At 55.7% G+C, this 13,540-nt stretch overlaps 1 protein-coding gene, 1 long non-coding RNA gene and 1 pseudogene across 2 annotated transcripts in view; 2 read left to right on the plus strand and 1 right to left on the minus strand.

Moving 5' to 3' along the window:
- Nucleotides 1-1,650, plus strand: part of LOC102500145 (uncharacterized) — a 2,563-nt gene extending 913 nt beyond the window's left edge. Inside the window, exon 2 of the long non-coding RNA XR_336844.3 lies at nucleotides 90-1,650. This is a non-coding gene — a long non-coding RNA (uncharacterized LOC102500145). The remainder of the gene's footprint in view (nucleotides 1-89) is intronic.
- A 4,321-nt stretch (nucleotides 1,651-5,971) lies between these two features.
- Nucleotides 5,972-6,902, minus strand: LOC102500684 (non-histone chromosomal protein HMG-17 pseudogene; annotated as a pseudogene).
- Nucleotides 6,903-8,965: 2,063 nt separating this feature from the next.
- On the plus strand, nucleotides 8,966-10,480 carry LOC102478408 (interferon-induced transmembrane protein 3). Its single transcript, XM_006164483.3, has 3 exons — nucleotides 8,966-9,051; nucleotides 9,087-9,240; nucleotides 9,807-10,480. Exons 1-3 carry the CDS (start codon nucleotides 8,966-8,968, stop codon nucleotides 9,999-10,001), a joined length of 435 nt encoding a protein of 144 aa, XP_006164545.2. The 3' UTR covers nucleotides 10,002-10,480.
- Nucleotides 10,481-13,540: the final 3,060 nt, after the last annotated feature.

The following is a 13,540-nucleotide window of genomic DNA, read 5'->3' on the forward strand; positions in this document are numbered from 1 at the left end:
GGGCGCCAGTCTGTGTGTGGGGGGGCTGAGGCAGCACCAGGCTCCCACCTGACACACCCCAGGTGCCCTGACCACCTTGTCTCCTCCAGTCTAGGGACAGGAAGATGGTGGGCGACGTGATCGGGGCCCAGGCCTACGCCTCCACCGCCAAGTGCCTGAACGTCTGCACCTTGGTCCTCGGCATCCTCATGGTCGTTGTGGCCATCACTGTTGTCATCATCAGTGCATCCGTCTCGGGATGACCCCGCAGGTCTCCGATGAGGAAGTGCCTGAAGTCCCCCGTCGTTGGCCACGCCCCTCCGTCTCTGCCCCAGCTACCCTGGACTGTTGGCACTCTCCTCTTGCCCTAGCGTTTTACTATTTTTTAAGTCTTTTTTCCCCTTAATTTCCATAAAGTGTGTACTAGAGAGAGAGAGAGAGAGAGAGCGCGCCCCGGGTGGCTGTGGTCATGCCGCGGTCCTTTTCCTCCGTTTATGCATCCCCTGATGTTTTGGGACCCTGACAGACCTGCACCCAGACTGCTTTTGAAGCCGTTGGGGTTGGGGTTCAGACCGAGGTCGGCCCTGCGGGATTGGCCCTCTGCAGAGTGTTTCACCCATGGCCCCTAGCTGCACCCAACTCCAGCACCCTTGTACTTTACAACTTTGTGCTCACATGTCTGACTACGATGGGATTCAATAAAGTGCACATGTTTGCAGTGGAGTGGTGCTACCCCCCCGGGAGGGGACGTGCCGAGGGTCCCTCCCTGACCTGGGCCCATCGCCCAGCCGCCCGCTGTGCTGCGCCGAGGACCAGAGTCCTGGGTGGTCTCTCCTTTGCAAGATCTGAGCCCTGAGCCTAGATCTTCCCTTCGGGGAAGCCTGGTTGAGTGTAGAACGCCCCAATTGTCCGTCACCCTCAGGAAGGTGCAGAGGGTCCACAGCCCAGGGCCTCTGTCCCTGGACTGACGCTTGGGGCCTTGGGAGACTTGCGGGTTCCAGGAGCAGTGAGCTCATCTGGAAGGCAAGAAGCTGCCACAGGCCAGCCAGCAGAGGGCGCCACAGGCGTCCGTAAAGGCTGTGTCCCTGGGGTGGCCAGCAAGGGTTCATTCAGCCTTGAACTCCAGCCCTGGAGCGGGTGGAGGGTAGGGCTGATTCCCCATCCAGACTCTCCACTCGGCCTCCCAGCCTGAGCCGGTCCTCAGACGGGGAGTGATGGACAAAGGTGCTGCCACGGGACTGCTGTGTGCACGACCACGTGCCTCAGTCCTTCCCAAGGCAGCTGGTGGCCCTCCACTGGGGTCCCGGGCCCTGCGGAGAGCGGTCCTGTCTGGGCATCTCAGGCACTGCTGCACACGGGCCGGGTCAGGCCTGCTGGGCTTCTCCCTAGGTCCTGGTCCTCGGGGAGCCTGGGGCGGAGGACAGTGGAGTGAGACAGGAGAAAGCCAGCGGATGGAAGCGGGGAAGGGCGGGAGCACCTGCCCGTGTGGCTAGATAGAAAAACCGATCAGGGCAGAGAGCCCCCCACCCAAGGCAGTGTAGGTGGGCGATTTCCAGCGGGGCATGTCTAGCTGACCAAGGGCCCTCGAGCCACTCTCTCTGCTCGGGCCGCTCCTACCTCTTGGGAGCGTATTTTCACTTTTACTTAATAAACTAACCTTTGCTTTCGCCATTGGCCTGTTTCGGTCAGTTCTTTCAAACACCAAAAACCTGGACAGCACAGAAGCCGCCCTGCGACTGGATCCAGGTCCAGAGTCACTGAGGCCATGGGCCCTCCCTGTGGGTGTTGCCCATCCCAGCTGTAAGCCTGGAGCAGGAACCAGAGGTGGCTGTGCACCCACTGGGGCAGCCCCTGCCGGGGACGAGCCTCGCAGAGGGCGGCCAGGGCCCGTCTTGGACCCACTCCCACACAGACCCCAGCCGGGAACAGTCCAAAATGGTGCCTCGTCCTGGAAGGACAGCAAGACAGGCCACGCTGCAGGGGTGCCGGTCCCTGCCCGTCCTCTGCTCTTTCACCCGTGTGGCCCCGCAGGCACGCCTAGGGGACCCTCGACCGCAGCTGGACGACTGGCAGATCCGGCTGGGTGTAGATCAGGCTCGGGCCAGGGGTGTGGACACCACCCAGCGAATGCCGTCTTCTCCATTCTCTCCTAAAGGTGGACGTGGGCACCAGGGACCGCGTGGCAGTACTGCCCACCCGAGCAGCATCGTGTCAGACCCACAGTTAACCTGGGGAAGGATGGCCGAGGCGCAGTGGAGGAGTCAAAGCAGCTTGTTTCTGTTGAGGGCTTATGAGTTCGCCCGATGACAAGAAGCCTAGATCCTGGACGGTGCCTGCAGAGCGGCTGCTGAGAAAACGGCTTTCTTTATTTATGTATTTTAGCTAGCTGTAGGGTACATACAGAGAGAGGGAGGGAAAGGGAGAAATCATTCCTGGGGGGATGGCCATGCCACAGTCCCTTTTCCATTCTCCTCCGGGGATTTTGGGCATCACCTTCGGGCACAACAACTGGTTTTCACCATCAGAAGGTGGCAAGAAGAAGGGAAGTTAGTTCTTCGCAAGGCGCCCGTTGGTTCACTTACAATAGCAGACAACTGATGTGATGAGAATTTGGGGAGCTGTAGTGAAGGAGGGCTGGGGGATCCCGGTGCAAATCTGTTGCCCTTCACTGCTCGGTTTGTTTGCTGTAAATGCTTTCAAGCCATCAGCACCTCATGAAGCAAAGCCTTCAATCTGTTCATTAAAATACAAAAGGGGGCCAGCAGGCGGCGAAGTGGCTAAGGCACTAGACTCCCACACGTTTGAGTCCAGGACCCGGTGGTTTCAGACACCGTGTGTGTGTGTGTGTGTGTGTGTGTGTGTGTGTGAAATGCGCGCGCGCGCGCGTGCGCGTGTGTGCCCCAAATCCTGAGAATGGAGAAGGGATTGCAGCATGGCCATCCGGAGCAATTTCTCGCTTTCTGTTTCTCTGTCTCTCCGGCAAGCACAACCCTATAGCAACAATCTCAGCAGGTGGCACAGTGGTTAGGAGCTGGACTCCCACATGGCTGACCGCAGTTCAAGTCCTTGCACTCTCGCACTCAGTGGGTTGATTTCTTACTTTCCCTCCCTCCCTCCCTCTCTCTCTCTTTCTGGTCAAATTAAAATAAATAAAAATAATGATAATAATAATAAATAAATATAAACAAATAAGTATGTATATATAGACCTTGGGCATGGTAGTGGAGTGGAGGTTAAGGCAGCTGAAGTCCCACATGGTGGACTGCACATGCGAATCAGGCCAGGTGCGTGTGCGTGTGTACCCAGAGAGCAGTATGGAGGAGAAGGGATTGTGGCATGGCCACCCCCCCGGGGCATGATTTTTACTTTCTCTCTCTCTCTGTCACTGAACACACCCTATAGCAAAAGCTGAAAAGAAATAAATAAGTAGCATATATAGGGACCTTGGATTTAATAGATATTTTTCTTTTTCATTTGATAAGGATTCCATAGATATTTTTCTTTTTCATTTGATAATGGGCGTGTGCGCTTGCTGGAGAGAGACAGAAAGGAAGCAAAAGGAAAAACAAGTGATAAAGTATCCCCTGGGGATGACCACACTGCAGTCCGTTCTCCTTCCTTCTCCGGGGTTCCTCCAGGGTTCCGGGCATGTATACTCACGTGCCTAGTGTGTTTTTCAATCTGCCTGGGTCCAAGATTCAAGTAGAGCAGTCAGTCAAGTGCGAGCCGGCTGCCTTAAGCACGAGTCCACCTGGCTGGCCCCAAAGATGTTTTTCGAAGTTGCTTTACTTTCTTACCACCAAGTCATAGCCTCAAATGATGCAGTTGATGATGGAGATGGAACATTCCGGATGGAACAGGAAGCTGCCCTGACTCCTGCTTCCTGTGCCTACACCATCACCTGGGGCTGCAGGGGCCCTCCAGGGCACAGAAGATAAAGAACGAAGAGCTCAGAGCCTGGTTCTAGACGGGTGAGCCAGGGATGAGGGAGCAGGGCAGCGATGGGGCTGCACTCCAGCCCTCCCGGGTGGCTCTAGGACCCCAGTGAGCAGCAGCTGTCCCAGGGGTAGAGCAGGAAGGAGCCCTGGCCATGCTCTGTGTGGGGAGAGGTGCCTGAGAATAGAAAGTATTTGGAAGCCTGGACATGCAAAACCCTAGAGCTCACCAAGGCCAGCAGCGGAGAGGGACTGGGCACCCGGGCCCTGAGGTCAGCCAGGAGCACGCAGCAGCCCTGAGGTAAGAGCAGGACCTCCGCCCTGTGGCAGAGTTCACCAGGAATTTCAACCAGACCCGCTTCCACCGGCCCCTGGCACTGAGAAGGGATGCTAGGTCAACATGCTAATTTCCTGTGAGACAATGGATGGGCTGGCGGGTGGCATGGTGGTTAAAGACGCTGGATTCCCGTGTGGCTGACTGTAGCAGTTCAAATCTCAGACCTGGTGGCTTGCTTTCTTGCTTTCCCTTTCGCTCTCTCTGATCAAATTTTAAAATAATAATAACAATTGAAAAAAAAATTTTTTTTGAATGGTTTTTGCTATAGGGTGCGTGCGCTCGCCAGAAAGAGAGAGACAGAGAGATAGAAAGTGAGAAATCATCCCCCGGGGGGATGGCCACGCGGCAATCTCTTCTCCCCCATTCTCTTTTCGGGATCTTGGGCACGCACACACACATGTGCACCCAGTGTGAACTTAAGCCACCAGGTCCGGGTCGACTACATGGGAGTCCAGCAAAATAGCCATTACACTAACTACTGGTCCCACAAATGAAATTTAATAAATAATTCTAAAAATATAAATAATAAGGAAGAACATCCATATACGGATGCTTGTATCTTTTTTTATAAGAATTATTTAATTTAATTTAATTTATTTATTCTAGTTTGACCAGAGAGAGACAGAGAGAGCAAGACAAAGAGAGAAAGAGAGAGAAAGCTAGCCACCAGGCTCAAGACTTGAACTGAAGTCGACCACGTCGGAGTCCAGCATCCTTAACCACCATGCAACCTGCCGGGCCCCAATGCCCATACTTTCTAAGACCACACTGGGCATGCATAATTGGGAAACCAAATTCCTCCCCTGAGAGAAAAGTACGTAAGCACAGATAAAATCCCATGAAATCAAACAAAGAAGCCAGACATTATGACAGACTTCCTCTGCTAAATATTCACACCAAATCCCTCCTTTTTTTTTTTTTTGACTTCAGGGCATGTGCGCTTGCCAGATCCCACATTAAAGTAACAGCTAACTGGAACCAGCAGGTGGCATAGTGGTTAAGGCATTGGACTCCCACCTGACTGACCATGGTCTGAGTCTGGACCTGGTGGCTTGGAATTCATGCTGCATACGTGTGTGTGTGTGCTCAAAATCCCGAGAGGACAATGAAGGAGAAGGGATCGTGGCATGGCCATCCCTCCCCACACTGCAGGGGAGGTGATTGCTCGTTTTCTTCTTCTTTTTACCCACAAGCCAAACTGTGTCCAGCTTTATTAAAGACACTTCTCATAAACAATCATGGTATTTCAGGCAGGACGTGGGCAGACGATCGTTAACAGAATACAACGACTTTCAAACTCCCTCCTTCAATGGACTACAGAATCAGAAAGCCACTATAGGGACCTGCAGTTAGCGTAATGGCTATGTCACTGGACTCCCACGTAATCGACCGCGATTCAAGTCCCGGACCCGGTGGCTTAAAACTCACGCCGAGCCCATGTGTGTGCGTGTGTGCCCAAGATCCCGAAAGGAGAATGGAGGAGAAGGGATTGCGGCGTGGCCATCCCCCCTGGGGGGTGATTTTCTGTTGAGCGCATGTGCCCTATAGCAAAAACCTCTCCAAAAAAAAAAAAAAAAGAAAGCCACTACCTGAAGACGCAACAATACAGGAAAGGAACGGCTGCTCCTTAGAAGGACGCCCTCTCGGTGTCATTGGGAAGTCCGGATTGCCTGATATCCTGCCATAACCAGTTCTCTGTGATCAGGTGCCCACAGGTCTCTGGAGTAAGGGAGCTCAGTCTGCTGCAGGCAGAGAGGGAGGACATGAAAGCAAATGTTGAGTGCTCCACACCACACGGCGCCTGTGCCAAGGCGGAGGTGTGTCAGGGAACCCCTCCTCTCGGGAGCCAAGAGGAAGTCTCTCAACACTAGAAGGGGAAGATGTTGTCCGAATCAATCCAGCTTCAGGGACATTCTATTAGTGACAAATGCCCCTTCCCCAAAAACAACCGTGAAGTGTTCTGTGTGCTAACAACATAGCTTAAAAAAGAAGTATAACAAAATTCTGCATTTGTATAAAACTTGATAAAAAAATAGTATTTCGAACTGTGCCGTGACCAGGACAGAGTTATCACAAACGCACACCTCACTCGGCATCTCCAGCACCTGCAGCTTCCTGTGCCTGGTCTGTGCTGGCATCTCCGTTTCCTGCAGGGTTACCCCATCCTCACCAGCATCAGCTTTGCCCTTTTCCTGTGGGCACCTTCTCTCCCTTCTTTCGGGGCCTTTTTAGGCTTGGGCTCTGGCTGTGGAGGAGCAGGTTTCGCAGACAGCCTTGCACATCTTCCCTGTGGTCCGCCCTTCACCTGGGCTGTACCCCCTTCAGCCTCCCCTTCAGCCTTCCTCTTGGGCATGGTGGCCAGGACGATGGGATGCAGGCGCCGGACGGGGGGTGCAGCGGCGCAGGCTTTGGTGGGTCCGGGGTCGCCCTCGCCTCCTCTTCACACTGCTCCCATTTCTCGTTTTCTGTCTCTCTGGCAAGCACACATGTCCTATAGCAAAAATCTCAACAAAACAAAACAAAAATCAAAACAAAACAGTCACACCTGACCCACACCCAGGGCAGCTGTCCTTCTCCAGCAGCTGCCCACCCACACACCTTTCTGGCACGAGGGAGCATTTTTTTTTTCTGATAAAAATCTTTTCACGGCCAGCCGACGGTGTAGTGGTTACATCGCTGGACTCCCACATGGCCAACCGTGGTTTGAGTCCCAGACTGTGTAGCTTGAAAATCATGCCATGTGTGTGCATGCCCAAGATCCAAGGAAGAAAGTAGAGGAGAAGGGACTGTGGCTTGGTCATCACCCCAAGGGGTGATTTCTCACTTTCCCTTTCATTGTTTCTGCCTCTGTCTCTCTGGCGAGTGCACTTGCCCTATGGCAAAAACTAAAAACAAAACAAAAACAAAAGTAAAAATATTTTTCTCTTTAAAACTCCTCACTTTTCTATTAAAAGGTCTCTTTTCTTATTTTACCTGTTTGTGGGTTTTCATTCTGGATCTCAGAGAAGTCTCTAACCTTAGAGACCTGGACCCAAAGAGCCAAAGATTTCACATAGTGCATCAGCTTCCCATCTGATAAGAGGGTCTGAGGTGGGACGGGAGTTGGGGACCATGAACCGAGTCATTGCCATGTTAATTTCAGGACAGAATCTCTGTTTGGGGCCTGGAAAACAGCCGCAGCAAAGGAGTCCAACGTCCCGGAGTACCTGAGCCGATCATGCACACCACCATTGTGGGAAATCGGGAAACGTCTGACTGCTTTTTCCTATTTCTGAACTCTTTCCAAAGGGCCTAGGAGAAGTCAGGCCTACAAACATTAACAGACTGCTTTTAATCCATTGATAATAGGACCCTTCCAGGGCCGGCAGGTGGTGTGGTGGTTAAGGTGACTGGACTCCCACACGGCTGTCCATGGCTCGAGACCTGGACCTGGCAGCTTGCTTTCTCACTTTCCTTCTCTCTCTCTCTGGTCAATTTCAAAATAATAATAATAATGATGACAATGAATAAAATAATTCTTTTTTAAAAAATATTTTTTCTTTTTTTAAAGAATTATTTATTTATCGTTATTCTTCAATTTGAAGAGAGAGAGACAGAGAGAAAGCAAGCTGCCAGGTCCGGGATTCAAACTTTGGTCAGCCATGTGGGAATACAATGCCTTAACCACCACGCCACCTGATGGCCCCCCAAAATAAAATAATTCTTTAAAAAAAATAAGACTCTTCTGACATCCTGTTCCTGGCATTGTATATTTATGATGCACAGTAAACCTTTTTATCTCTGTTAAAGAAATGTTTTGCTGATTTCTCGGAAAGAAATCTCTCTTTTCATCGCTAACATACAGATTTGTAAACCCTCCTATAACCTGCAAGTCTCCACTTCCAGGTGTCCCGCCTTCTTTGGGTCAGGCCCCTGGAAGGACTACACTAGGTAGGAACTGTCTCTTACTCTCAGACCAAACAGGAGCCGCCGCTGGGACTCGGAACAGGCTTGTCTGTCTGTGGGCCTGATAGCTCCATCTCGTGCTGAGTAATAAACTGCGTTAATTATTATTCTGCAGAGTTGGTCATTTCTGTCCACAAAATAAATGTTGTGAGCTATTGTGGAGGTGCCTGCTAGCCACAGAAGAGAGCCCTAGGCTGGATGAAGGGTCAGAGAAGAGAGGGCACGGGACAGCCTGCTCTTTGTAACTTCCTGCTAACCGACATTCACAGACACTCTCCGGATCGAAGACCTGGAGCCACCCTTAGGGCTGGCCGCCACCTCCCTGAGTACAGGCCGGCCGGGCCTGCGGCCAATCACCAGGCCAGGTGCCTCCCGCTCCGGGGCTGCATCCAGTCCCAGACCGTGGGGGTGGGGCTGGCAGGAACCCCGAATGGGAGAGGGAGGTTCTATAGCTGTGGGCCTCGGAGGGAGACCCCAGGACAGGAAGTCCCAGGGCCCACCCACCACCTACAAGGGGAGGTGCAGGTAGGCTGAAACTAAGCCGACTTGGGCTCCTGAGCAGGAAGCTCCGCTCACCCCTGCGCCGCCCTCGCGTCCTGCCCCGCAGTAATCTGATCCTCAGGAATCTGCCCCGCCCTCCGCTGTCCCCACCACACTGCCAATTCGCCAAACCCCGGGAAAGGAAACCAAAGGGAAATCGAAACGACTGTAGGACCCAGGCCCCGGCACCGACCCAAGTTCGGACCCCGCCACGGGTGCGGTGGGCGCCATGAACCACACTTCCCAAACCTTCTTCACTCGCGCCAGCGCCGGCTCTCCCCCGAACTATGAGATGCTCAGGGAAGAGCACGAGGTGCGCGTCCCCGGGGCGCCCCCGCCCGCGGCTCCAGCGGGGCGCCCCCGCCCGCGGCTCCAGTGACGTCCACCGTGATCAACATCCGCAGCGAGACCTCGGTGCCCGACCACGTGGTCTGGTCCCTGTTCAACACGGTCTTCATGAACTTCTGCTGCCTGGGCTTCATCGCCTTCGCCTACTCCGTGAAGGTGCGTGCGCGCTGCGGGGTGAGGGCGGCCGTGCCCAGAGCAGTGCCGGGAGCCTGCTGGGGTGCCCCCTGGGGTGCGCGTGCCCCGAGCGGCTGTGTGTAACCCGTGTGTCTCACTTGTGTGCGTGTGCCCTGAGCAGCTGTGTGTAATCCGTGTCTCACTTGTATGTGCGTGCCCTGAGTGGCTGTGTATAGTCCGTGTGTCTGGGGCTTGGGGACCCTCCCCTGTGCAGGCACTGGCCAGGGCTGGAGTGCTGGGGGGTTGGGGTCAGGCTTGTCACCCGGCCCACCGTGAGCCCTGAGGCAGGACCAGAAATCACAGCCCTCCCCTCCCGTCCCGAGTGGCAGCCAGGCTCTGCCAGAGTGCAAGGGGGACGCACAGGGGCGTCGTCCACGGGGGTGAGCGGCCAGCACTGAGCCCACAGCCCAGGGGAGAGGAGCCCGGAGGCCCGCGAGTGTGAGGACAGGAGAGGGAGGGCCCCAGTCTGTGTGTCGGGGGGGGGCTGAGGCAGCACCAGGCTCCCACCTGACACACCCCAGGTGCCCTGACCACCTTGTCTCCCCCAGTCTAGGGACAGGAAGATGGTGGGCGACGTGATCGGGGCCCAGGCCTACGCCTCCACCGCCAAGTGCCTGAACGTCTGCGCCCTGGTCCTCGGCGTCCTCATGGTCACTGCTGTCATCATTTGTCTCGTTATCGAACCAGCGATAATCCACCAAATGATTGCAGAGATGAAAAAATATTTCGAGGGCTTCCAGTAGCTGCTCATGGTCCCTGTGAAGCCCTGCTGGCCTGTCTGGCTGTGGCCATGGCCTCCCCTCCACACCCCTGCACTCTCTGCTGCCCCGCACTCCCGCTCCGTTCACATGGTAGTTACACTCCTGTGTTTGTCTGCAATGGGATTCAGTAAAGTGCATGTGTGTGTGGGTGATGGGGCTGTGACATCAGGAGGGGACACAGGAGCAGGGGTGATCAGACCCAGCACCGCAGTGAGTTTGGCTTCCTGTTCGCAGCCCATGGAGAGTGAGAGACTCAGCCGGCCGTCGGATGTAGGAAAGCCAGCAGAGTTTATTCAGTGAGAGAAGGAAGGGAAGCCCTCCACAGTGTGAGCAGCCCCTGAAGGAGCCGGTGTCTGAGTTCTATGAGGCCTTCTTGGGCAAAGGAGTGGGGCCAGTAGGTGGCATGGTGGTTAAGGTGCCGGACTCCCACATGCCTGCCAGTGGTTCAAGTCCTGGACTTGGTGGCTTGCTTTCTCACTTTCTGTCTTTCTCTGGTTAAAGAAATAATAATAATAGTGATGGGTTAAATAATTATTAAAAAAAAAAAAAAAAGAGTGGATCCCACAATGCAGTGGTTGCCATGTTTGTTTCGCCCGAGCTTCTGGTATGGGTGTTCCTTTTGGTATTCTTTAGACAGGGGATGGTTTATGCAGAGTGGGCCATTTGGGGGCTGTTATTTTCCGTGCATTTAATTATCGCCTTATAATTTCCAGTAGGTCCAGACATTTAATCCAAGTGTAGATGTTGACCAGTCTGGGTCTCTGGCTGTACTGGTCTTACCTAAGGCTCATAAGGAGAGTTGTGGCTGGTGGGCCAAAGGTTAGGGGAGACCGTGACCTCCATTAACTTAAATGGCTGGGCCGGTTCTAAAGTCCCTTTTTCTCTTTGAGTGTTTCATCATGGCCCCTTAACCTGACTGTCCAGCCAGAGTCTGCCTCAAGAGCATGCAGAGGAACCCAGCCTATTCCTGTTCTGAGCCTGCGCCCACTCCCAGCCCCTGTGCTACTCTGCGGGCGGGGCGGGTCCTGAGGTTGGGCTGTTTTTGACCTTTTGCTGGGGGCAGTGTCTGGACGGGAGGGGTCACTTTGCTCTGGCATCTGAGTCCTGATCTTCCCTTTGGCGAAGACACCTCAGTGTACAACGTGTACCGCCCCATCACCCTTCAGAAAGTGCCGGGACCTTGACTCAGAGTTTGCAGCCCAGAGCTCTGGAACACCAGCGCTAGGCCTCCCTAGTCTGCAGGGAAGAACCCCTGCCCAAACCTGAGCCTGGCCCTCCCTGGTTCTGCCAAATGGTATGCGCAAGCAGGGTATTCCATGGCTGGCATGTGTGTGGGCCCAGGTCAGTGATGGACAACAGGGGGCACCCTTTCTCCACGGAGGGGGCGAGCAGAGGAAGGCCAGACTTGAGGTGAGTCCTGGGTGGGAGCGGCAGGCAGACTGGCTGGGCAGGGAAGGATTCATTGGAGGCAAGGAGGCCCTCCCCGTTGGTTCCATCTCCTCATCCCTAGCTTTTCTGTATACTTCCCCTTCGCCTGCGGGGAACATCTGTTTTCCACATCTGCAGCCTGGAGCTGGTATCTGTCCCCTGTCCTGCTGCACACGCAGAGGGCCCACCTGGAGCCCCAGGATAGAGCACAAATGGCTGGAAACCCACTGGCTGACTCAACTCCGGGGGGCATCAAGGAGGCCCTGTCCCTCTGAGTAGGGTGGCACTGTGTTCGGGGCTCTGCCCTTGGACTGAAGCAGGGCCCTTTGGAGACTCGGAGAGCGGAGAGCTCACCTGGAAGACAAGACGCCACCACAGGCCCCGACTGCAGAGGGCCACCGGCATCCTGAAGGCTGTGTCTCTGGGGAAGAAGAGGGTGGCCAGCAAGGATGCTCTCGGGGGCCGCAGACCGGAGGTGGGTGGAGGGCAGGGCTGGTAGCCCATCTAGGCTCAGGACTCGGCCTTCCAGGGCACAGTCCTAGGAGGAAGGGTGCTGCCACATGATGGTCATGGTCACATGCCTCGGTCCTTCCCAAGGCAGCTGGTGCCATGCAGTGGGGTCCTGGGCCCTGAGGAGAGGGCCCTGTGCTGGGCATTTCAGGCACTGTTGGACTCAGGCCGGGTCAGGGCCGACCTGCAGAGCTTCCTCTTGGCCCCCGTCCTTGGGGAGCATGGAGGCCAAGGGCAGTGGAATTCAGGCCCAGGGTCTACTGAGACAGGACCGTGGGCCAGATCCTCCCAGCAGGCATTGGCCAAGCCCCAGATGGGAAGCTGGAACCAACAAACGGTGGTCAGTGCAGGCCATGCTGGGGCAGCAGACTGGGGAAGGGCCACCATGGAGGGCTGGCCAGGGGCGTGTCCCTGGCCCTGCTCGCACACCGACCCCAGCCGGGAAGGACAGCAGATTCAAGGGCCCCTCAGTCCACTGGTGCAGGGACACGGATAGACATGCCCTTGCAGTGGCGGTGCAGTACTGGAGGTCCCCTCGGCGAGCCCCAGGTGCGGCCGGGTGGCAGCAGGCACGGGGTGTGGGGTGCAGTGCTTCCTGTGCCCATGGCCCACGAGCACTCACAGCCTCTGGAAGAGAGGTCCCGCTGTGCCAACTCCTGGTGTGGATGCGGAGGGCCTCAGCTCCTGGCTGCAGGCCGCTCAAGGCAGGCCTCCTTCCTGGTGACATCCTGCTCCTCCATTGTGGTCAACTCGGCTGTCACAGTTTGGACTCTGTGTCTGCTCTGGAGCATCCCAAGGGACCCCTCCATGACCAGAGCACCTGCAGGCCCAGCTCGGGTTCTGCTTGTCATCACGGCCCAGTTTCTCGTTTCCCCCTTCCCCTGCCTGGCACTGCACTGGATTGCAAGAGCCTCTGGAATCGATACCCTACCCCACGCGGCCTGGGCTCTGCTGGGAAGGCGAGCGGGAGCAGCTCACAGGCCTGTGGGCCACTGCCTGACTGGCCCCCTGGGCCCTCCCTTGTTTTGGACATGGTCACTCTGGCTGCAGTCCTGAGAGAGTTTCTGGGGGCTCAAGCATGGAAACAGCGAGCCCGAGAGGAGGTGGGGCTAATCCAGGAGGGGTGCCACAGCGTGGCCTCAGGTCACATGGGATGGTGCCGACAGGGGACCAACAGGACCTGGAGTGGGTGACAGCGGGACAGGCTACGGTTTTGGCCTGTCACTGGCTCTGGGGAGGCTGAGCAGAGGTTTGTGGGAAGATCTGGGGATGTCTGTTGAGAGGTTGAGGTCCTCGTGGGCCCGCTGGGGTATGGGAGTTGCGTCCAGGAGGAGAGTCTGGACTGAAGACATGAGTGTGAATCACTGGTGCCTAGGTGCCTGTAGAGAGCCACGGCGCTGCTGAGTCCTCTGGAAGGAGACAAGACCAGGCTGCATGGAGCCCTGGGCCCTACACAGGACAATCCCACCCCCCCACCCCCCCACCCCGCATTTCAGGATCAAGGAAGGCAGGAAGCAACCTAACTCGTGTCCAGCCGGACGGCAGGCCTTAGGTGGAGCATCAGAAATCACTGGCAGGGGCCA

The sequence above is a fragment of the Tupaia chinensis genome, unplaced genomic scaffold (genome assembly GCF_000334495.1).
Source record: "Tupaia chinensis unplaced genomic scaffold, TupChi_1.0 Scaffold143624_1, whole genome shotgun sequence".
Taxonomy (NCBI): domain Eukaryota; kingdom Metazoa; phylum Chordata; class Mammalia; order Scandentia; family Tupaiidae; genus Tupaia; species Tupaia belangeri.